General features: G+C 41.2%; 2 protein-coding genes across 3 annotated transcripts in view; both read left to right on the forward strand.

Moving 5' to 3' along the window:
• LOC141807428 (LIM zinc-binding domain-containing Nebulette-like) overlaps positions 1-1,183 on the forward strand; it is a 36,318-nt gene extending 35,135 nt beyond the window's left edge. For both annotated transcript variants that reach the window (XM_074693446.1, XM_074693445.1), the window contains one exon: positions 962-1,183. In XM_074693446.1, coding sequence (XP_074549547.1) covers positions 962-1,168 — 207 coding nt within the window. In that variant the 3' untranslated portion in view covers positions 1,169-1,183. The remainder of the gene's footprint in view (positions 1-961) is intronic.
• Positions 1,184-7,936: 6,753 nt separating this feature from the next.
• The window catches only part of LOC141807827 (uncharacterized), a 74,334-nt gene continuing 56,917 nt past the window's right edge, over positions 7,937-25,353 (forward strand). Inside the window, exons 1-14 of the mRNA XM_074694044.1 lie at positions 7,937-8,727; positions 11,068-11,139; positions 14,013-14,114; positions 14,251-14,361; positions 14,527-14,637; positions 16,772-16,882; positions 17,246-17,356; positions 19,706-19,819; positions 20,064-20,174; positions 20,278-20,388; positions 20,477-20,587; positions 20,677-20,787; positions 22,681-22,791; positions 22,875-22,985. Of these exons, the coding sequence (XP_074550145.1) occupies positions 8,422-8,727; positions 11,068-11,139; positions 14,013-14,114; positions 14,251-14,361; positions 14,527-14,637; positions 16,772-16,882; positions 17,246-17,356; positions 19,706-19,819; positions 20,064-20,174; positions 20,278-20,388; positions 20,477-20,587; positions 20,677-20,787; positions 22,681-22,791; positions 22,875-22,985 (1,704 nt within the window). The 5' untranslated portion in view covers positions 7,937-8,421. The remainder of the gene's footprint in view (positions 8,728-11,067; positions 11,140-14,012; positions 14,115-14,250; positions 14,362-14,526; positions 14,638-16,771; positions 16,883-17,245; positions 17,357-19,705; positions 19,820-20,063; positions 20,175-20,277; positions 20,389-20,476; positions 20,588-20,676; positions 20,788-22,680; positions 22,792-22,874; positions 22,986-25,353) is intronic.

Raw genomic sequence — 25,353 nt, forward strand, 5'->3', positions numbered from 1 at the left:
ACACACCCTAAACCACAGGAAAATCACACACAATGTCATTTGCAAACATCCAACGATCGGGCCTTTGCTGGCTTTGATTGTAAGGGGGAGATCCGGACAAAAATCAGCCTGATTACCCTGTAGTTTGTACCCGCCTTTACTAGAACCAGTCTGTCAGGTTGTCTGCTGACTAGGTTGGACGAAATGACCCAGTTTGGGTGGAAAGTACTGGTTGATCAGTCACATGATCGGACCTTTAACGCAAACATTATGTCGTTGTTTTATCCCTCTGATCATTTCTCCGTCCTTCATCGACTGTTCAGTGACCGTGAACCAAACATCAGTTTTCACTTTTGGATTCTTGTTATTTCTATCCCCTATAGATAGGTGTGTGTGTGTGTGTGTGTGTGTGTGTGTGTGTGAGAGAGAGAGAGCAGTAATAGACTCTTTTTAGTGCGTGTGTTCTTGTGGTGAACCTCGTCAGCTCGTCTTATTAGCTCTGCAGGAAGCCCTCGATGGATGAATGCCGCTTTAATCTGCTTTGTGTTTGGGAACAATCACAGAGAGCAGGATAGCAGAGCACACACACACTCACACACACACACAAACACTCAGTCTGAGTCATATTCCTGCAGTTTACAGCCTTATGTAACTCTGAGGGTTAATGGGCTGATACTGATGACTGATACACACCAGCAGGATGACTTTCTGGCTGAATGAGCGGCAGAGTTTCACTAAAGGTCGAGTGCGGAGTGACCTCCTGCTGCTCGCTTGTTGTTATCGTCTGAGGGATGTAATTTGTTCGGTCTAATCTCTGTTCCGCAGGGACGCTGCGTTACTTCGATTATTAAATCTCAACACGGAGTAGCTGCTTGAGAAGAAAGTTTATGAGTCAAGTTTGACTGGTTGATTACCTCTGTCTTTGCCCAAACGAACCACCCTCCAAAGATCAGACTTTTAAATCACTTTCTTCGTTTTGCAGGTGAAGTACAAGAAGGACTTTGAGGAGAGTAAAGGTCGAGGGTTCAGCATCGTGTCCGACACTCCAGAGATGCAAAGACTCAGAAAGACCCAGGAGCAGATCAGCATTGTACGTATAACACGCTGTCTATTCGTGGTGTTTGTACACATTGAAGTGTGTGTGTGTTTGAAGTGTGAGAGTAAGAGTGGGGTGCTGTTAAGTCGGTGAGCATAAACACACAAACTGCACACACATCCCCTGGTGATGAAGACATCAGCTGTTTGAAGACGACTTCCTCCTGAAACCAGTGAGTGCAAATGATTTTATTTCATATTTAACACATATTTTAGTTTGAAGCATGATAAAAACCTTTAATGTGTGTGTGTGTGTGAGTGTGAGCAGGTACAGGTGAATCCTGGCGACCCAGTGAGCTCCAGCAGATGAGGTAGTGTATCCCTCTCTTTCCTTCTTGTTGTGTATTTAATACTTTGAGCTTCTTGAGACAAATTAAAAGACCCATAAACACACACACACACACACACACACACACACAGACCTCCTCATGGCTGTTTGTTTGCATAATCCCCCTCAGACTGATGTAAATTCAGCCGTCATCCTTTATCCACAGAAAACAAAGACTCCTGTCCCTTACGTTGTCACATTGTTTATTTGATGACTCTATTTCTTTACGTTACACGTCGTTTAACACCGTGTGAGAGGAAAAACCTTCGGGAGATTGTTGTTTGCATAATCCTGTTCAAAGCTGCAACCTTCATCCTTTTATGTGCAGGAGGCAGAAACTTGTGTCTGTTGCTTCTTCTCTTTGTGAATGCTGACAAGGCGCGGGTGGTTTCAGCTTTTCAGCATGGACCGCAGTTTGCATAATCAAACTTACTCTTCATCACCATAGACTGTGTGATATAAGGACGCAGGATCTATGACTCCACCCATCAGTTTCTGAAACAGAGTTTTGAACAACACTGTCGAAAGGAGCCATATTAAAAATGCTGACCTAGACTTAACTTTATCAGGTAAAGAGGCAGGATTTTTCTTGAATAATAGTTTAATACAGGGTGTCCACGGGGTCTTAGAAAGTACTAAAAGTTAATAAATCAATTGTGGGAAAATTAAGGCCCTTAAAAAGTGTTAAAAAGTCTTAATTGTAATGTTCTGAGGTATTAAATATCATTAGTATTCAAGCTTTGACTCCAAACGTATCCATGAATTTTTATTTCCCTCCTCACGACTGTTACAAACTAGAGGTCGACCGATATGGTTTTTTTGTGGGCCGATGCCGATGCCGATGCTTTCCAAATTTGGGCAGCCGATGCCGATATGCATAGCCGGTTTTTCCAATTTGATATTCAGGCCGATTGTTAAATAAATATATATTTATCACATTTTTGTAGCAACTAAAAGAAATCTATTACAACAAGTGGTGTCCAGTCCTCTGAACATTTATTCAGCTTTCAAAACAATGAAATATTTTGTCTGAGTAAACACACAATGTAACAAGCAGTAGTAAACATTCACACTCTTCTTAAAATGTCAAAAAAGAAATTTAAACTTATTAATATAATTTGAACAAAAGTATGTAATGTATCCAAGTGGTTCCACAAGTTTGAGGTGCTCATCTTTTTTGTGCCTGATCAGAAATTGCGTCATTTTATACAACGGATCAAAAATCGGCTTTTTAAAAGAAAATACGGCCGATGGCCGATAGAGACAAATGTCCAAATATCGGCCCGATATATCGGCCGGCCGATATATCGGTCTACCTCTATTACAAACTACAGACACGCCAGGCAGACAGTTCCATATATCTGCCACAGAAATAGTTCGTCTGGTTTAAAAATGTTTTCAGGGTCTGAACCTTCAAAAAATAACCACACCTGTTGTTTGGACGATCAATCTGCTCGTCACGCTCATCACAGACCAGTGTGAGGATCCAGAAAAGCTTTAGCATCTCAAATATATTTCACTCTAGAGCATAAGAGTTTCTCAAGCCTCCTAAGAAAATGTCTCAGACTTTTGATGATCTGGGATCTTGGATTCTTATGATTTAGAGAAAGCTTCCCCTGATCTCAGTCGTTTTGGAACAAATTTTCTTTGTTAAAATCACCTTTTTACTGGATACAACGCGATGAGGTAAGGTATTAATCAACACAGTTACGTAGCGCTGTTGTTTGAGACGTGACAACAAGCAAAGTTGTGATTTTGTGAGGCGTGGTCGATACGTAGCGTTAGCAGCCCAACATATATGTAGGCTAATGTGACGACAAACTCAGTTTGTACAGTAGTTTATTAGTATGTAACACTGATAGAAAGCAAATACAATCTCAAGCACAAGTCCTAAATTTTGACAACGACGAAACAAAATTCTTGTTATCCTTGAATAACTGCTGCTACTTTTTGTGGGAATGGGAATTAACTTGCCTTTAGTTTCTTTTATTTTTTCAAGCTTTATTCCTTCTCAGCTTACCCAATTCATGTTAAAATTCAAACTACAACTGTCACAGATCGGTTGCCAACAACAGCTTAAAGTCGGGATAAAGTCTGAAGACTTTTTGAAAGGTTTTTTAAAAAGTCTTGAAAAGGAATTGAATATAACTTCAGGATTTCAGCATATACCCTGTAATATAAAAAAAACCCAGATAATTAATGTGACCATTATCCAGAGGGGTCAAAAGTATTAACATTCATTCAAGATGACGTATAGCTAGTTGGCTTTAGAAAGACTTTTGTAGAAGTTGAAGTATCAAGTTTTTTCGTGTAAAAGTACTGGTTTCAAAACTGTCTAAAGTATAAAAGTAAAAGTAATATAAGGGGAAAATGCCATCAAGGACAAAAGCTTAGGTCATGCCACTGTAAAGGCAATAATGACTAAAAAGTTTCATTTTCGTTAAAAAATTGATGTTTAAAAATTTGAAGCAGCTGGTGTTGATCAATACTCAACACGAAGGCTGGATTGATTTAAACTAATCTAGGCCAGGTTATGTTTTTGGGAGACGTTGTCTGTGAACAACACAACTCAAAAACTAACAAACAGATCTTGATGACATTTTCAGGAAATGTTCGAAATAGGATAAGGAAGGTCTGATTAAATTTTGGAGGTGACATGGATCACCATCTGGATCCAGGATTTTTTTTTAAGCATTCTTTATCATTGTGAGATAAGGCTGTTTTCACCATATGTGTATATAACTCCACCATAAATGGTTGGATTGCTTTGCAAAACAATACAAGACAAGGTCACCATAATTTCTGACAGATGTTTAAGTACGATCCAGATCCTGACAATATTCTGGATACTAAGATCCAGAATATGAAACATGTACTGGGTCATCATAATTTACAACACTGTCAGGAAACAAATTATCGTACAAACCTGCAACTAACACCAAATTGTAGCAGACAGTCTGCTGAAAGGAAGTATAACATTAAAGTAGGACTAAAGTGTTGGTGACAATCACGATACGCTTGGTGGAGGTCTGTGCTCTCAGGGTAATTTGTAGTTACCTATAAAGTTTGACCAGATTCTGTCCTAGGTTTTAACAACACAATCAAAAGAAAAAAAAAATCACAAAAACACCTCAAGATCAGCAGTTTGATGATACCAAACTTCTTTATGGGCTCACACATTTTTAGGTCTACAGACACGAAACTGACATGGGCAGATTCCTCAGGTTCTCAGGCTTCTCACTGTCTATTCATTTCTCTGATCGCAGCTACCATTCTGTCATAAATTCTGGCAGTTTGAGACCACGATTTCATTGGTATAGTATTGGGAATCAACAGTCTCAACCAGCTCCCTAAGGGCAGTTGGTAAACAACGATCACCATGGCAACATCTGGCTTCAGATGACCCTAAGGTGACAGGTTTGCGTGATTTAAAACACACACAGGACAAAAAGTGTCACACTTTAACAGCATTTCAAAGGTCAGACAGCTCATAATTTTTGTAGATTTTTTTCTTTAATTTTAAATCAATTCATTTACTTTTGAATTCATTCAGCCATTCAAATTTCTAAATTCATTCATCCATTCCATTGATTCATCCATTCATTTGTTTCCTTTCATCCAAGAGTTCAAGACAGGCTTTTTCAGATTTCTGCATTCAGAAGTTCAGCGCAAGCTTTTCAGGATTTTGATTTATCCATTTTCAGTCATTCATCTTCAGCATTCTGCATTCACAGAGAAATTTCTTCAGAAATTGTTTTTCCAGTTTGATTTGTTGTGTCGGTTATAGATGTTTCTATTTTCAAGTTTTAAGCTTTGAAAAGTCATCACCGTACTTTTACGATCTAATGAACCCAATCAGTCTTTATTGTCTCCTCCTTGTTTCCTGCCTCAGTGTTTCCCCGTGTCTTCACTCCTCTCGTCCATCCATCCATCGTCCACCCTCCCCCCCTCTCCTGTCCTCATCTGTTTACCTGACCGCGTGATCTTATTATTCCGCTGCGTAAATACACCACCCATTCTCCCTCCTCATTTCTTCCACTTTAATTGATACAAACACACATCACCTCTCCATCAGACGGTGTGACATTCAGCCGCCCACACATTTTACATTGTATCACTCAGCTGTTTTCAGGGTTGACCTGCTGATGAAAGAAAGAGTCATGTCTGCTCACAGCTGACTTCCACATAAGATGAGGTTGGAATAAATAAACTCATAAAGCAGTGAGGATAGACTGAGGGAAGGTGTTTGGAGAAGTCTGAGGTTTAACCAGCAGTTCACATCAGGACGAGATCCCACAGATCTCTCCTGGGAGAAGCTTTGTGTTTCCAAATTCATTAACAAGATCTGAGGGAGAGCGTAAGACACAGCTTCTGGTCTCAAGGCAGCCTTCGTTTTTTTTTCTTACCCCTTCTGAAAACTGTCTTTCCCACTTTAGCTCTGAGCAGAGACACATTCTCACCAAAGCCGCGAGTCCTCAGAGAGCCGTGTTTACTGTGATCCTGGGTGAGACGAGGATGGCTGCTGGCTCGAGGTGCAATCAGGACTCAGCTGTTGTCCAGGCCACTGAAGGGATGATGTGTTCAAAGACCTCATTAATCAGGTCATGTTTTTAGGTGTTTCTGGAAGTCCAAAAGTGAACTAGACCAACTGTTATTGGATTATATTTTAAGTATTTCTTGTGATTCTTGGCCAACTTCCTCTTGATTGGTGTCCGGTCTCTGCTCTGTTGTAACTCTGGTAACTCCAGACCTGGCTCTGCTGATTCTTGCGGTTTGTTGTTGTAGTTCAGTGAAAAACAATCTGAAGTTTTTAAAAATCAATCAGATGCTTTAAAGTTGTTTCCTTCCTGTAGCATCGTACTCTGGCATCCAAACACCAAGGTCTGCTCATAACTCCACCCCCTGACACGCCTCCAGAGGGCTGGCCAATCAGAGGGAAAGGGGTTCATGGAGTGGGGAGCCTTAATCCTGGAAAGCCTGATCCATCAATTTTTTTTTCCTTTTTCAATCTTTTTAACCCCTTCAACAAAATCCACAAAAAAACACAATCAACCGGTCCGCCACGTTGAATGTTTTGGTCTCGGTCTTAAAAAATAAAAGCTGCAATTTTGCCCAGCTAAATAATGTTGCTGGTGTGAAAGCTTGCATTGACAAAAGAGGTTTAAAAAAATGAATAACATGTGAAATATTCACACCAAAAATATGCGTATGGTGTGCAAAGAGTTTAACATTGACTGCAAAATCAAAAGGTATCATGTTTTGGTACCTAAACACATCCTTGTGACTGTGAGGGAGTGGAAGAGGAGATTCTCCATGCTGGACACAACACAGCATTACAAGGTTATGTATTAAAGAATAAGTATGTTAAGTTGAAAAAAAATACATTTTATTATTAAACAAATTGATATTTTTTTTACCAAATGTAAGGAAAATCAAATGTGAAAGTTACCCATCCCTACTCTTTAACTATTAGGGCAACTGAAAAAAAATTTAACCAGTTCTTGCAAAAAGAGAAGCTGAGCTCACTGGGCATGATCTTGGACTCTCTTAGGGCCAAAATAAAACAGAGAGTTTTATGGGTAGGTGGTTGTGCTAAATGGACCAGCGTGGAGGCTGGGTTCTTGTCTGATGAGTTGAAAAGAAGGAAACCAGGTGACAGGAAGTCACCTGAATGCAGTTACCAAAGGGCTTGATGGTAGCTGGTTCCTGGGCAGGCAAGAAAAGACTGATCCTGGTTGCCTTCCTAGGATGGAAATATGAGGAGCTGTGTCCAGCGTTGAAATGAAAATTTGGTAGTTTTTGAAACTGAGGGCCAACTCATTCATCATTACCAACATCACAGACTTTAACTTTCTGGTCAAATAAAGTGTTACTGAGGTTTTTAGAGTTTGTTTGGGAGATTTGACATTCCTTTCAGCTTGTTCACCTTCAACACTTTGACCTACACACACTCATACAGTAGGTATGAGTCTATGTTTTGATACTACACACACACACTGGCACTGTGACTGGGATGAAGGGCACGGTGGTGATAAGGTCTCGAGGAGAGGCTAAATGTGGAAGTCCAACGTGATAAGAAGGAACCCGATGAAACGACACCCAGAAGACAGTCCGCCATCACGGTAGACGGTCGAGGCTCGACGAAGCAGTTTGGTCGCTTGGAGGTTTGGAAACTAAATCAACCGGAGGTCAGTGAGAAGGAGAAACCAAAGGGTGTCCAGGACGAAGACTCAGAGAAGATACTGAGTGAGTCAAAATCTGGAAACTCAAAGTCTAACCAAGCGCCACGGATTAAAAAAGGAGAAACTGTTCGAGAGACAACTTTGAAGCGGACGAGGTGAGTGCCAGAATCAGATATCATCGATGTCAAAAAAATCAAAACATCGTCAACTAAATGAAAGCATCCAGAAAGAATCTCAAAGTTGGCCAGAACCCAAACACGTTGACTTTGTGGGAGCTGAAAAGGTGACCTTGATTGGAAACAAGAGCTGAGGCAACGACGTAACAGGTCATCTGTGATCAGTGAGGTGTCGTGTAAAGCTTTTTTAAGTTTCGCCTTAATTCTGAGATGACAGATCAAAGATAAAGCAGGAAACTGAGGAAAGACATAAACCAAAAAGACCGTCTGCTACGAGGACTACGGCCTCTGTACATGGGGCGCTCAACTTAACCACTCAGCCAAACTAGTGCACCTCAGCTGGTATTTTAAGCAGTAACTCTCCCGCCCTACCTCTTCACGTTTCTCCTTTCTACATATAACATTATTTGTTAGGGGGCGACATGGAGAAAATATGTCTGGGTGTTTTTATGGCAGGATCAGGATCAGGATTTTTCTATTTTTCCTGCTCCATTGCCTTACTTTCATGTTGTCTTGTGTTGACCTTTAGCTGATGTAGTGTAGTGAGATGTTACTCGATAGACTTTGGTTTGGTTTGAGCTAACAACAGAAAATGTAATATACACATGATTTACAACATGATTCATTTACTTTTCATGTTTAAGCCTCTTTACGTCGACAAATGGAGGGAGCTGAGGCCCCAGAGGCTCTGATGTCTGCTGACGATGACACAGAAGTCGTGACAGTGGAGGAAGACAAAGAGATGTCTTTCCATGAAACGGTGGAAACAACGGTGACCACCGTGACGAGTGTTGTGGAGACCACTCCTGTGGAAATGGATGTAGAGGAGAAGGAGGAGGAAGAGGAGATGGAGGAGGAAGAGGAGACGGAGGAGGTGGTAACTGAAGCAGAAACGGAGGAAGGAGAGGAGAGTGGAGAGGAGGGGCAGAGTCGGGCGAAGAAGTTGTTGGGAGCCTGGGAATCTGAGGTGAGAGTTATCAGAGAGTTAAAAAACTCTTTGGTCTCATTACTGCCAGGGGGGTTCCTACAATCAGGCAAACACAGGCAGTTGCCTGGGGCCCCAAGATCCCCAGGGGCCCCCTAAACATCTCTTAAAAACTGATTTATGAAGGGTTTTTTTTAATTAAAATGTGCCTCATAATACATCAAAATGCTAAATCTTTCATGATAGTTTTGGGTACCCCCCCTTCCTTCTCAGTTAATGGACTATTCCATGTTACAACACATGCAAAATGCAGGAAGAAATCTTATTTTCCAACCAAGTTTAAGGACTTTCTCTAGCAACAAGATAAATTTCCCAAACTCAACTCTTTTGAGTTGATGACAAACATTAACATAAAAAATCTCTTTTTTGGATAAATAATTCACTAGACCAGGGGACATATTGAAATATACTAACTGTAATGAAATAATGATAAAAACTACGATAACTGTAAATATCGACTCTTTTAGCAGATTTTGTTCAGTTTCCTGTTATACTTGATATGTACATACTTTTCTTCCAATGTGGTGTTGGTGTCCAGTGATAGCTCTGTTAGCCATGTCTGTGAATAGCATGATGCTACTCTGCCTTCTGGTATTCCCTCTGTTGCTGGGTTAGCACAGCGAGCTCGTCCATCTTATTGGAGATAGATCTTACGTTCCCAATAACGATGGATGGAAGGACAGGTCCATGTCGTCACTTCTTAGCTCACACCTGAGAACCAGCATGTTGTCCTTACCTCCTTCTCCTCACCTTGTGGGAAAACATCAGGCCCTGCACCAGTTAGCATTGACATGCTACAGGCTGCTTACAGCTGATTTCACATGTAAACAATGCAGCCATGGTTACATGTAGGATCTCCAGACAAACACAGGAGAAAAAGTAGTGAAAATATCACTGAAGCCACAAAAAGTTTGGTGTACATGACCAACAAATGAGCCATACAAAGTAACGATCCACTCCAAACACAAAAATTACAAAAAAGAGACAAAAAAATCACAAGAAACGAACAAGGAAGAGAGAGCAACACAATTTTTCTATCCAATAATTTGAAACGTTTTTCACTTTAAACTTTCTTGTTTGCCACTGTTACTTTGTGTATTTCTCCACTGATGGACAAATTAAGCACAGTAGGGGCTGTGAGGGATTCTGGGAGAATCAGAGTGGAGCCGGGTGACATTTTTTAAAATCTTTTTGAAGTCTAATCACTTCTTGACTCTACTGACATATTTTACAATCCTCAGAAATACACAAGAACGTCAGCTGTCAATCATCGTTACACGCGACGTAAAACCTTGTTTTTAACCACTTATAACAAATGAAAACAAACTTTTCAGAAAAATGAGGACCTAAATACAAGGCAGCCAAATGATATCTTCAAATCACCGAAACAATTGGACGTGAGAAACATTTCTACGACGTGTATTAATTTTTTAAAGTTTGACCACAACCCATCTGGAATGACTGGGGAGATGGATTTTTTGACCTATACTGCAACCAGCCACCAGGGGGAGCAGTTTTTATGACGAGCAAGATGACATCCATTTTTTTTTTTACAATCTATGGTTAATGAGTTACAAGGACATGGAGGGCCCCAATGACTGGTTTTGCCTCGGGGCCCCAGATGACTAAATACGACCCCCATTTCGGCCTGAAGCTTCAGCTCCAGTTTTTTGTTTTGAAACGTGACACTCCCCCAGATTTTCAGCGGTGGACTTGTTGCTCCCTTCATCAGATCATTCTCTCTACAAATCATATTTCCTGCTTCACTACACCACTTCACACAACGTTCCCAAAACTGTGTACGACTAAACGTCTTTGAGGATTTCGCCGTCCTTTGAAGAAGTCTGCTGAGAGGCAGATTTAGTTTGTCTGCGCTGAACCCCCCCCTCCTCTCAGCTCAGACTGGGACTCTTTGTGTTGACCTTGGCGTGGGGCATTGCCTGGCTCTGCAGGTTTTCATGCAGGCTCAGAGAGGATTAGTGAAACTACAAATGAAAATGTGCCGTTATTAGCTTTTGATAGCGGGGTTTTTGGGACTCAATCAGGCCTGTTAAGTGAGGCGAGGGATTAACGGAGCGTGAATAAGGAAAGTTTCCTCTGGATTATTGGTGGGCTCAGACGGATTGTGTTTTTATTACCAATCAGCCTGAAGACCAGAGATGAAGACCCCCTGCTGCTCTCACCGATGCATTTTAAGACCCTTGAGCACTTATTTTTTTGCCTGCTGGTGACTCGATGTAAATAACTTTTGAGTAAAACTCCTAAAAGTTAGTGTTTTGTGCTTCTGATCTCAAAGTCTAAGGAGCTCTTGTGTGTTTTCAGGCCTCCTCTGATTCAAGACCTCCACTCCCAGACCCGGCATTCAACAGGAGGTGCAGCCTTCTCATCAGTGAGGTGAGTTTGTCTCACCTAACTAAAAACATCAACAAGTTAGACGCTGATGTAGCTCACGTTTGGGGGGAAGGGATGAGCTATATTTATGTGACAGTTTTCAAGCTGAAAGAAGTCCCTCCAGCAGCTGCTCAGCTCCTGAATGTAACCACAGCACTGATTAGGAGTAACACTGTGGGGTATGATGAGTGAGAGTGTGTTGTTTGCTGCTCTTTAAAACCAAACACACACCTTAAGTGTGGAGCAGCAGCAGGTTGCCGCTCCCATCGTTCCCCAGTTACTGCGCTGAATGAGGGTGGATGCTGTCGGAGGATGTGGGAGGGTGAGATATCGATTCCCCGCTGTGAGTCAAACCTGGCAGCAGCAGAGTGACTCATCAGCTCCGGTGGAAGCGAGTCAACCCACTTCATAAAATCAGCTTCAAGTCTTCCTCCAGCTGCTGCCGCTCTGCGTCCTCGACGTATCCTTCAGTCTGCGCGAGCATGACTCCAGACTCCTCAGGGTTTCAGTCTCACAGGTTAACCCCTCAGAGGTGTGTTTGATGACTCTCAGGGTCATGTGACGACTCTCCATGACTGTAGATACAATAACCTGCCTGCCTCAAACCTCTTCTGAACCCTGAATGAAGTCACGCCCTCAGGTGGAGGCGTTGCATACAGCAGCACTCCTACAGAAACAGGAACTTTATGTAACCTTGGTTTCATGTGAAAAAAACACAAATAAATCACAAAATAACCTTCAAGCAGATTCCAAAATATCACTCCTCAACCTCTGTCTCCATGTCTGCATTTCTTTTTCTCTTACATCTTTTTTTTTTATTAATTGAATGTTTAAAATCTTTATTATATGAATTTCCGAAGAGATTAAACATTTTACAGTCAAAGGGAGCGCAGAACAATAGTTTAGATTTTGCCCACTAATTTATTAGAATAAAACCTTACAATTCAAGACATTAGAAAGAAGCAAATTATTAGAAAAAGACACAAATTTGTCAAAACAAAAAACAAAAAACATCCGGGATATTTTGAAAAAAAAATTGCAACATTTTTGAAAAATGCCCAATTTCTTTTTCTTTTTTTGGATAAAAGTTTTATATTTTTTTAACAAAAAGCTGCCAAAAAAGTCTAAATTTTCCAAGGACATAATCACATAATTTTGAAAATGAAAAGGTTGAGAAGTTGCAAATTTGTAAAGGAAATAGTTTTGGATGGTTGAGGAAAAAGTCTTCAAGAAAAAATAACATTTTTGAGAAAGTCCTCATTTTATTTTTAGAAAAGTTGCACCTTTTTTTTTCCTCAGAAAGTTCTTTTAAAACTTTTGCCACATTTTGAGAAAAAATTGCCAATTTATGAAAAAACAAAAACAAAGCTAGAAATGAGGTAACAAATTTGTTACAAAGAATTTATGTAATTTTTGGAGTAAAAGTCACACATTTCAAAGGACACAATCGTAATATTTCAGAATAAGTAAAAATTTTATTCCTCCATAAAGTTGTAAAGTTTTCTTTTTCATTTTACTCACTTGAAGTTTTTCACAATAGTTTTAAGAAATGATGAAAGACTTGTCAATTTAAAGAAATCAATCTCACATTTCTGAGAGTGAAATGACAAAAAAACTGGAAAGAACTTTTTTTTAAAAGTTGCACATTTTGGACAAAAATGTCAAAATTTGTGAAAAAAATGCAGTGATTTATTAAAAGTAACACATCTTTTAAGAAAAAAATAATCATGAAATCATAAAATTGTGAAAATGGTCCAAACACTTTTTTTTTTAATTGAAACTTTTTTTTTGTTATTTTGATTTTTTTCTCAAAAAAAAAAAAAAAAAAATCAACATTTGAGGAAAAACTTTTAAGAAAACAGTCACATATTTCTGGGAATTTAGTAAGAGATTTATGATAAAAGATTTGCACATCTTTTGGAGAAGAAATTAAAAATTTCTGAAAAAAGTTGCAAAATCTTGAAAAGGGTAGTTGCAAATTTTCCGAATTTTTTAGTACATTTTTGTGGAAAAATCACTTAAAAAAAAAAGCCTAACATTTTTCTTATATTGTTATCCTTTCTCGCATTTTATCAACTTTCTCTCCATTTTTTTGCCAAGATGTGAGGAAAAAAAATATTTGTGAAGACATGCTGCAAATTTATGGGAAATAATTTGACTGAAGCAAAATGCAAGACATTTGTTGAAAAATTAGCAAATTTTATCTTGGATGAAGAAGCAAATTTTCATAAAAAAAACTTCAAATTACTGAAATTTTAATTTTTAAAAGTTGGAAATATGTGAGAAAGAGTCTTAGAAAATGGAAAAAAACTACAAAGACCTTGACTGTCGTACCTGTCTGCATCTTCTGTTCTAACCTCCTCCTCCTCCTGTGTGATGTTCACCTTTTTGAGTTTTTAAAACCTGACCCTGCAGAGTCAAAAAACGGACAGGTTTCAGATTTCTGTGTCACATTTCTGCTGGTGCCATGCAGCATTTTCTGTTGCCACAGATTGGGGTGGACAGCTTGTCATCCCTGGATTAATTCAGCTGGTCTCCTGAGACTCTTCGACAGCCTGTTTCCCAAACCCAACGTCCAATCAGAGCCAAACCACAAACTGCAGATCATGTTTGAAATGAAGCATTTCTGTTCATGTTTATCCTGAAAGTAGAGCACTTTATTTTAAAAAAACTTCATTAAATCCTAAAGAATAAGCTTAAACTTTTGCTCTGTTAAAAAATTACTCATTCATGCCAACAGGAGTTCTTTTATGCATAAAACTTTGTGAAACCACTTTCACGTCGTTCCTCCTGGGGATGAAGCAGGGGTGCAGCAGAAGTTCAGTTTGCATGCAGAAAAAACACACATTCACACACACACCTCTCTCTCCCTGCAGGTGAAGTACAAGGAGGACTTTGAGAAGATGAGGGGTCAGAGTCTGTTTGTCCCAGGAGCTGAACTCATCCACTCTAAGAACATCAGCGCTGTGATTTCTGAGGTACGTCGCCGACACTCCAGAAACAAAATTTCAAAGAAGAGAGGAGCCGAGTCTCAGGACTTTGATGAAACAGAAGAGTGAATCCACACTGACTAATTTACTCCTACTCTCTCTTGATGATGTGAAACTATTTCAGTCAAAGTACAAAGAGGAGGGAAAGAAGGAGGCGTCCATGTCTCTGTACTCCATCCTGCCTGAGACTCCTGAAACTCAACGAGCCAGAGAAACTTCAGAGCTGCAGAGCGAGGTACCGTCATCACTCTGTGAAACTCTGTGAAAATAAGACCTGGGTTGTTTTTAGCCCCGTGATGCTGTAAGATCTGATGACTCTGGTTAGGACTAAAGTGGTTGATTGTGACATGATTAAAGACACGACTCCAGCTCTGACTCAGTCCCTTTGTTTGTTTTTCAGATCAAATACAAAGGGAACGTGAAGACGGAGATCTCCTCCTCTCTTTATTCTCTGCTGCCTGAAACAACAGAAACCCAGTTCGTCAGAGAGCTGACTGAGATGATGAGCGAGGTGAAGACATGAGGGATGGATGGATTGATGGATGGATGGATGGATGGATGGATGGATGGATGGATGGATGGATGCATTAATCGATGGCTTGGTTGATGACTGGATGGATGAATAAATCTGCATGGATGATGAAAGAATGACTGGATGGAGGGATGGACTTATGGTTTGATTGGCAAATAGGTGATTGAAAGGATGGATGGCTCAAACAATTTTTGGATGGATTGATGGATGTGTGGATGGTTAAATAGATGGATGAGCAGATGACTGAATGGATTCAAGGACTGAAAGATTGAAGGATGGATGAACGGATGGTGGATGGATGTATAGATGGTTGGACCAGTGGATGAAAGAATGGGTTCAAGGATTGATAGATTAAAAGATGTTTGGACAGATGGTGGGAGGACTGATAACTGAATAGTGGAGGGATGTTTTGAAGGATTGTTGAATGAGTGGATGGTTGGATGGATGGATGAGTGTGTAGATGAATGACTAGATGGATGTACAGGTGGATGGATGGTTGGATAAATGGGAAGATGCATGACTTATAAGCTGGCTGGATGGATGGCAGATGGATGGCCCAGTGAATGAATAGACCAATGGGTGGATGATTAGGTGGGTCTGGATGGGAGGGACTAATGGACAAATGGGTAGATGGATAGTTGGATGGGTCTGGGTGGGTGAACAGCTGGAAGATGAATAGATGAACAAATGGATGGCACGCTGGACAGATGGATGTATGGATGGATGGACAAATGTAAAAATGGATGGATGTATGGTTGACTGGATAGATCGATAAACAAATGTAAAAATTGACGAATGGAAGGATGGATGTATGAATGGATGGATGGTTGGATGGATCTGGATGGGTGAACAGATGGACAGATGGTTGAATGGATGGATGGATGGATGGATGGATGGATGGATGGATGGATGGATGGATGGATGGATGGATGGATGGATGGATGGACGGACAAATGTAAAAATTGATGGAAGGACAAACAGATGAATGAATGGATGGATGTTAGAATCAATGGATGGATGGTTGGACCAATGAACAAATGTAAAAATTGATGAATGGAGGGATGGATTGTTGAATGGTTGGATGGGTCTGGATGGTGGAACAGATGGATGGATGGTTGAATGGATGGCACAGTGGATGGATTGTTGGATGGATGGATGGATGGATGGATGGATGGATGGATGGATGGACAAATGTAAGAATTGATGAAGGATGGACAGATGAATGGATGGATGGATGTAGGAATCGGTGGGTGGGTGGATGGATCGATGGATGGATGGTTGGATGGATGTAGGAAAGAAGGGTGGATGGATGGATGGATGGATGGATGGATGGATGGATGGATGGACAAATGTAAGAATTGATGAAGGATGGACAGATGAATGGATGGATGGATGTAGGAATCGGTGGGTGGGTGGATGGATGGTTGGATGGTTGGATGGATGTAGGAAAGAAGGGTGGATGGATCGATGGATGGATGGTTGGATGGATGTAGGAAAGAAGGGTGGATGGATGGAATGGATGGAATCATTTGAAGGATCGACAGGTGGATGGTTGGATGGATGGATGGATGGATGGATGGATGGATGGATAGATGGATGGATGGATGGATGGACTGATGGATGGGCAAATGTAGAAATCATTTGAAGGATCGACAGGTGGATGGTTGGATGGATGTAAAACAAGGCTGCAAGGATGGATGGATGAATGACTGGATGGATAGGGGGCAGATGGATGAAAAAAAGATTATAGGATGAAAGACTGAAAGATGGGTTGATTGGGGGAACTGAACAGATGACAAAATAGTGAGATGGATGGATGAAGATCTAAAGACAATTTCGTGGAAGACTGAAAAATGAGTGGTTGAATGCATTAATGAACAAATGGATGAACGAAGTGATCATTGCTGTTCAAGAAATGGACAGATCAAAGAACAGAGAGAAGAATAGATAATCAGACGTACGAACTCACAAACACATTTATTGATAAACAGATCTGTGATGAAGGGATGAGTGGATAAACTGCTGGTTTAAGAAGGAATAAAGAGAAATTACAGTGCTCAGATTTAGTTCAAACAGTCCCAGTAAACTCCTCCCTGCTCCTTCTGCTCCTCAGAACAAGTACAAGGAGGAAGGCAAGAAGGAGATGAGCAGCAGTTTGTACTCGCAGCTTCCTGAAACCTCGGAGATGCAGCTGGCCAAGGCCGTCCACGAGTTCCAGAGCGAGGTACTCGAGCACGGTATTCATCCTGACTTAAACAGCAGCTGTGTTTCAACATATTTCATCAGTTATTTTCAGTCTGGGCATCAACGCACAGGCTTCATTTGAAGCAGCAGCTGCAGGCTTGATGAGGCTGCGAGGTGTCCCGCTGAACATGAATTAAACACAGAAAGCAAACACAGAAATCTCACTTGAACTCCAGCTATCAGAAGAAGTTATCGTAACACAAGAGCCACTTCTACGTGAGGTTATGTACCAACAGTTTGGTGTTGTTTAGAAACACTTTAGAAGCATTTTTTCATGAACCCAGGAAATGAGATGGTTGTGAGTTTCTGATATGACTCATTGGTCTTTGTTGTCTTTTTTTAGAAAAAGTACAAAGAAGACGGGAAGAGAAAAGCCTCCATCTCTCTGTATTCCCAACTCGCAGATACTCCAGAAATACAGCACGCTCTGGAGGTTTCCCAGCTGCAGAGTGAGGTAACAAAACACCAAGAATAACTCGAAGCACACGAGCAGGGTGGGGATATGAATAACAAGTGGAGGCAGACTAAATGAAAACTGTGGTTTTTGGATATCTTTTGATCCTAAATGATGAGGTTTCAGGTGCAAAATGACGACAATCATTACTTAAAGTATCTTGGTGTACCTCAAGGCAGTAGTTTGGGACCACTGCTTTTCTTCGCCAGTGACCTTCCTCTTATCCTACCTGAGCTGTAGCAGTTTCTTTTGCAGGTGATACCCTCAGCTCAAAATGCTGCTCAGAGGACTGAAGAGAAAAAATCAGAGGAGCTTTATTTTCCTGTATTTAATTTGCACTATGAGGGAAGGCTGAAAAGTTCATTGCCAGACTAGGAAGGAGTTATGCCATAGTGATGAAACTTTGCCTGCATTTTTTTCATCATTTTCTGACTCTTACAGCAAGGTTTATTTTCATCAAGGTCGATGTTTTCTTGGGTTGTTTCTGTGACAGGACGTTCAGACCTTGGGTCATCTTCCAGTCTCTTCCTACCCCTCTTGAATTCAGCTGCCCACTTTTTCACAGTTGATAAAGCTGGAGCATCATCCCCTGATGTAGCAACTATGTCAGCGTGAACGTCCTTGGGTGTTACCCCCTTTTTCTGCAGATATTTGATAACACCGCAGTGCCAAGTTTTATCCATATTCACAAAATGTCTCTGGCACTACAAACTTTTCAGCCCTCCCTCGATGTTGTTGTTTTTTCTCTTTATGTAAAGTCAAGCAGCCGAATTAGGTACTTTGATAGTTACCGACTGAATTCTGTCTGCAGTACCGAGTGATGATTCACATAAAATCAAACGGTACCATGTTAAGGTTCCCAAATCCAACCTTGTGACTGTGAGGTAGTGGAAGAATAGGCGATTTTCCACGCTGGACATGAACACAACATTGCAAGATCATATGTTGAGAAATAATGTGTTAAATTAAAAAGCTCTGAGATTTTATCATTATAGGAGCTTAAGGAGTTTGAAAGTGATCTTGAAAAAGTCTCTCTTCTAGATATATGCCTGATGGTAATCCACTCTTTAAAATGAGATTATCAGTGCTAATATTGCTGGTTACCAGTTATTTTGAATTGCTACTTCTTAGCTTCCAGTTTGGGTCGTCCAGGGCCAGATTGGTCTCCATGACAACACCACACGGGCTGATTAAGTTTAGTAGGGAGAAGAGATAAAACACAGAGATCTGTGTTTTATCTCTGCTAGAAACGATTTCTGTGATTAATTTTGTGGTGATGGTGGACACTGGAGCCTAACTGTCAGACAGAAAAAGGACAGAAGAGCAGAAAAAAGAAAAACAGGAGAGTGATAGAGCACAAGCTAAAGGCTAATTAGCCTTTACCCCAGGCTGTATCACTTTATAACACAGGGGTTAGACTGCATGTGCTAATGTCCATTTCAACCCACAGTCAGCAGTTATTCTGCCGTGGTCTGTTCAAACTTGAGAGTCTATCAATAAAATGAAGAGTGAGGTTACGTTAGCTCTGCTTGGTAGATGACTGGCAGGACATAGCTAACCAGGATTCACTAACGTTACACATTAAGGACATGTCTTAGAGCACTGGGCTGCTAGCTGCGCTAAATATAAACGGCTACTAAACTACTTACAAACTGACAGTGTTTACTTGTTGTCATGTTAGCCTTCAGATACGTCAGAGCAGCGAGCTAACATATCGCCGGCTGCTACAACATTTGCTTGATGTCACGTTTCAAACCGTATCGCTACGTAACTGTACTGATAAGTCCCTTAACTCAGCGCGTTGTATCCAGTTAAAAATTGTCTTGAACAAAGAAAATTTGTTTTGATCTGATCTCCATTTAATTCCAAAGTAAACACACACCTGGCTAAAAGTAAGCGTGCAGAGACTCCGGGCCACAAGGTGGCGAGGGAGTGCAATTGAAACAGATCCTGCTCATAGTATCTTTAAACAAATTAATATTTATACTGATAGTGTAGTGGCGTTTTCCATAAGAGTCAAAGCCACTAAAGAACTGCAGGCATGGTAACATAGTTCCTACGTGAATGACAAGAGGTGTATCTGGTTTTAAACTGTTAATGAAAAAACATCATCATTTTACATCATTAAAGGTCAAAGCGTAGAAAAACATTATGCTCCCATGCCATGTCAGCTCTGTCTCACAAGGAGCGGGCCATATAGTATTTTATATTTAGCAGCTCAGGCATCAATTATATTGTTTACAATAACCAAAAGTATAGATCAAATAAACTGAGGGTTATATTTTAAATCAACTTTGATTATTGAACTGTGGCTCTCAAACCTCTCCTCTCATCTTCTGAGTCGCTCAGGTGAACTACCGCCCTAAGCTGCTGGTCAAAGGAGCGCCGTCCTCTCTGTACTCCCAGCTGCCCGACACCACCGAGATCCAGTTTGCCAGAGAGATGACTGAGATGCAGAGCGAGGTACGGCACGCTGTTTACACTCTGTGATGAAATTAATGAGATGCATTAATTTGTTCAACCAATGTCGCGGTTTAACATTGATTGATGAGCTTTAAATGGAACTTGAGGCTTTTAAATGACAAAAAAATGATCGTGTGATAAGCACAAAGACGTCCTGATGTGATGCATTCTTTGATAACACCGTTAAATAAAACTCAAACACCAAGACGTTTCTATTTTTTATTCTTTTTCTGTCATCTCTCAGAGTAAATACAAAGAAGGCGGCAGGAAAAGCCTCTCTCAGAGTTTCTACTCCCAGCTCCCAGAGACCGCAGAGATCCAGTTCGCTAGAGAGGTGGCAGAGCTGCAGAGCCAGGTGAGCTCCTCTTAAAGGAAAACAGAGCTTCACATAGAGTTCAAACCTGTCCCATGTTTGTGTACGGTCACATTTTAAATCCTTAAAAATGTTTCACTTTCAGATGAGGTACAAGGAAGCCGGGAAGAAGGGCGTGAACTCGTGTTTGTACTCGCTTCTGCCAGAGACTTTGGAAACGGCTCATGCTAAGGAGGTGTCTGAGCTGCTCAGCGAGGTACAAAACATCACATCGAGTTTGTTTAACTCCTGATTATTTTATAAGTAGTAACATCAAAGTGATATTCCTCATTGTATCTCTGCAGGTGAAGTATAAGGAGGAGGGGAAGAAGGAGATGAGCCTCAACCTGTACTCTGTGATGCCTGAGACCATCGACACGCAGCACGCTAAGGAGGTGTCGAACCTGCAGAGCGAGGTGTCTTATTTTACTTCATGTGCATTCATTTGTAAGACCCAAGATGAAGCGCTCATTTCCAGTGCGTTGATTCTCCTTGTGTCCTGCAGGTGAAGTATAAAGAAGGCCTGAAGCAGAGGACTCAGAGCAGTTTGTACCATCAGCTCCCAGAGACCACAGAGACACAGCTGGCTAAACAGATGTCTGAGCTGCAGAGCGAGGTACACAACGTAAAAGAGAGGCACCATTTCCGTTTTTAACCATGATTCAGCACAGCGGTGGAATAGTCTTCCACATCATTTTGCAAGATTTGACTCTGGAGTTTGAAATCTCTACATTTTTATGCTTTTGGAGTCTTATGATGGGTATGAAGAAGTTTGGAGCGGCTCCAGCAGATGGCATTGTTTTGGTCCAAAAAGCCAATAAATCAAGCACAGCAGCATTGTTTCCGGGCTCTCATAGCCCCTCTGTTCAGAACGCTCTGATTTAGTGGGCGTGGCCTTCATATGTAAATGAGCCACCGCTGATACCGGCCCGCTCTTCAGCGTCACTGAGAGCGGCGCCACGAGCTCCGAGTGCACAATGTTTAGAAAACAGCGAAGCTCGTTTACCGTAACATTACAGGCTAAAACAACAGGCTAACAGCAGCTTAAGTTAGCATCCTGAAGCTAACACAGAGACAGGGGGGACACTGAGGAAAAGCTCTTACATCTGCTCCACAGCACACAGCATTTAAAATACTCACATTTCCAGGGTCCCAGGTTTGTTGGTGGATGGTTGGTAATGCGCCTGGATTCAGGACCAGTCTATTGGCTAGCCCTCTGTTGGACTGTCCAAAGTTGGAAAAGCAGTCGGCCGTGAAGTGACTAGCACACACATGCACAGTTTTACTGAGTGTAGCTGGAACATTCCCTTCATAAATGAACTCTAGACACTTAGTCTGTCTTCTTCTGAGATGGGAAGCTTGAGTATGGAACTATGAGGCTGTTTACAGCCAAAAACAGAGCAGTGATGGCTCTTCAACTTTGGCATTCTCCTCCCGGAGAGGGGAAAGGGCAGGGGGGTTGGGGGGTATCTGTACGGTGGACCAATCAGGTCAGACTTGCTCCTGATTGGTCAAAAAAGAGAATCGCTGACGTCGGCAAATCCCCAAAATCCAAAACAGCTCGTTTTAGTTCAGGATTTAACATTCACAAGCTCTACTAAGTACAGGTTTTGTCATTAAATATCACATTTTGTGGGCTGGGAGGAAAGCCAAAGACCCACAAATTTCACTAAAAGACTTAAAGTGTTTTTGCATAATATGGGACCTTTAATGTGGTAAAAATCATCCCACTCCTCCATATTCACCCCTTCAGGTGATAAAAAAGAGACCTTCTCTTGAAAACTCCTCACGGCTCCAGTCTGAGCTCCATGTGAGGGTTTCCTGCAGAGAAAAAAGGGAGTTTTGGAGCCAGCGCTGTGCGTGGATTCATATTTTTAACACACTGGCAGCACTGCAGGGGAGAGGAGCTGTGAGGTGACACCAACGAAGAAGACTGAATAGATTATTTAAAAATCAGATATCCTCTTGAATATTCAAACTCAGCCTCTGGTAGTTGTTGCTGGGTGAAATCAGGATGGCAGAGCTGGAGAATAAGAACAATTCAAGCTCCTCTTCCCATCCCTGATGCTGGCAGGTAGACAGACGGCACCGAGGCAGTAATGTGTTCACATGAAAGAGGTGTTTAAAATACTTCTTCTTTATTTTTCTGAAGAGAGAAAATCCAGTTTCCACAGCCGCAGCAGGAGGTAAAACCAGTCCCCACATGAGGAGGGTTGAGCTAAATATGAAGATCTATTATGGGATGTTAAAATCCTGTATTCTGTAGAGCTGCAGTTTGAACTACTTCAACTCTCTGAAGCATCTCTTCCCACTCATCCCACGCGTTCGTGGAGAATCACTCCACTCAAAGCCAAAATAACTGATTTGTAAAGGCAGAGGAGGATTGTTGGAGTTACTTAACATAAAGGCTGCATTTTAATTAACTTTATAAATTATATTAGACCTGAAAATACTACAGCACACAAGGATTAGGGGGTGTAATGTAAGGATTGTGTTTCATTTGTTTCAGAATAAGTATAAAGAAGCTGGAAAGAAAGACGTGAACACCTGTCTGTACTCCCTCCTGCCTGAGACTCTGGAGACGCAGCACGCCAGAGAAGCCGGGGAGCTGCTCAGTGAGGTGAGGAGCAGCTTTAAAACATCTTTAAGAGTTTAAACTCTCTGGACTTTGAGGTGAAATGTTGCTGGACTGATTCTCTCCAGAATAAATACAAAGAAGGAGGAAAGAAGGAGATGTCCAGCTCGCTTTACTCCACTCTGCCGGACACGACAGAAACAAGCTTCGCCAGAGAGATGACCGACATGATGAGCGAGGTACGTGCACCAAAATAAGACGATAACACAGTGTGTGACCAATGAGCACAGGATTAAAAACTGCGTCGCTCTGTTGTTGGTTTGTTTTGATCATTAGAGGTGTGATTAGCATCATAAAGGATCAAAGAGGTCATGTCTGTCGCTGCTCTCAATTACATTTCTCCTCGTTGCTGCAACACGGTCCAGATTAATGTGTGTCCTGATCTGTGAGGACACCCTGAGGTCTTAGGCCCCGTTTACACGGAGACTCCCGCAACGATTCTTCCTTTGCGTTTTCAAAAGCCACCCGCGTTTACATGAGGACGGCGTGAAAACGATCCGCGTTCATACGACTCCAGGAGGAGAAGTCTCCTCTTCTGTTTTTTCTTTTTCTGCCGTTTTGTTGTGTGAGACGGTCGGCAATCCAACCATGACGCGCATTACCGCCAACTACTGGCTCAACTGGAAATGTGGCTGAGCGCGGAGCCTTCACCTAAAACTGCGAGTGCGCATGCGGTGACGTCAGCGTTTCACCCTGAGACGCTCCGCTCTGTGTTTACACGAAGCTGGATGGAGGAGCGGATTCAGATCTTTCCACTCTGGGGAGCGTTTTCAAAAGTTTGCGTTTTCACTGAAAACGCAACGTGGTCTCGTCTAAACGGAAGGCCAAAACGCAACGAAATGTTTGCGGAATCGACCGTTTTCGGCGTCGTGTAAACGGGGCCTTAATGACGCACATGTAGAAGAAAACAATAAAAAATACACAATGACCAATGAACTTCTACTCTTCTATGAGGTCAGGAAAACCAGGGCTGAAGCCAGATGTAACTGCAAGAAACTATTCAAAAAAAGAAAGGTGGAAAATGAATATTTACTCTAAAACAATAAAAACTGTGAATAACTATGTACAAAACACTTAATTCAAGTCTTGGATCAAAAAAGAGTGAGATAATTTCATTTTTACAAGCTTTAAACTCACAAACTGTTGCTCATTGTTGCAGAGCAGCCCCAAGCTGACACATGACACCAGTAAGATGAAAGGAAAATTTCCAATAATTCTTTGAATTTAAACACAGGACATTTATTGATCATACAGGGTTTGTTTAAAGCAGCAAATAGTGTAAAATTATTTGTTTTTTACAGAATTGAGCTAGAGCAAACGGTTCTGCAAATTTTCAAAGAGGATGTGTGAATAAACAAGATTTGGACGGCATTCTCACAAAAATCATCGTTCTTTCCCGCCGGTTTTTCTGCATGTTGCTGACATCACGTGTGATACATTTAGGGACCGTCGGAAATTTGAGAATCTGACGCTAACACCACTTTTTTACAGCTTTTAAATAGGACAACTGGTTTGTAAATGCCAGGGATTTGAAAACAAGTGCATTTTTGAACCCACCCGCAAGTTTGGGACCCAGAGGGTTTTAACGTTGAAGCTGCACAGATGGCTCAGAAAAAAAGTTGTTTTTTAATTTACTGAGACACCTGTACAAGGAACAGTGAGAAAAACCCTGATGAACAATTTTCAGGTTAGGCTCTGTATTTCATTTAAAAGACTAAGACAAGGTCAGCACCTGAATGTACGATTAAAAAGGGGGGACTCAGACTTTTACACTTGAGGTTATGGAGCACACGTGGAAACAATGAGGGACGGAGAAACAAACAAAACAAAAGACAAAATCGAAGTGAAAAGTACAAAAGTAACGTAACCGACGAGACATCACTTCCTAGAACTAGCTGTCAGGCTCTTTAAGGCTGTGTTCACACAGGAATAAACCATCTACACGCTTCAGTTGAGGGCGTTAAAAGTGCAGGAAGTTCTTGTGTCTCCCTTTAGTCGTGCCAATAACTTCCTGTCGTATCACCTGTTGTGATTTCCCAAAGACACCAGAACAGTTATGAAACTGCAGCTGTGCTAACTTGCTCGTTACTCCTTTTTACTCCCGTTTAAATTTACAGACGTAGAGAAAAAAACAGGTTGTGTCACTCAGTTTGGGGCAGCCGCACACAGACACTGTCCATTTTCCATCCATTAAAAATTATTTCTCCTTGTCCAAAAATGTCCAAATGTCCCACATACACACTGTGTGAGCTTTGTATTATTTGAACCTTGCAAAAAAACAGTAAAGTGCAGAAGAACACCATGAAATACAATTCATATTAAGACAAATTATTTTCTGGACCAACCCTTGGACTTGGACCCTTTTGTGACTTTGTACTGGAACAAGTCCAATGGTTTCCTACTTGGAGAGCTTATCCTCTCGTCTTTCAGGATTTGTTTGATTTTTCTTTTGCCCAAATAGTTGAAGAGTTACGGTAATAAAAACAGCGTGCATCAGTTATCGTGTGTGATTAAAAAATCAGTGCACATGGATTCGTATATCACTGT

This window comes from Halichoeres trimaculatus, unplaced genomic scaffold (genome assembly GCF_033239565.1).
Source record: "Halichoeres trimaculatus isolate MK-OKI-2021-1 unplaced genomic scaffold, fHalTri1.1 fHalTri1_scaffold_18, whole genome shotgun sequence".
Classification (NCBI taxonomy): Eukaryota; Metazoa; Chordata; class Actinopteri; order Labriformes; family Labridae; genus Halichoeres; species Halichoeres trimaculatus.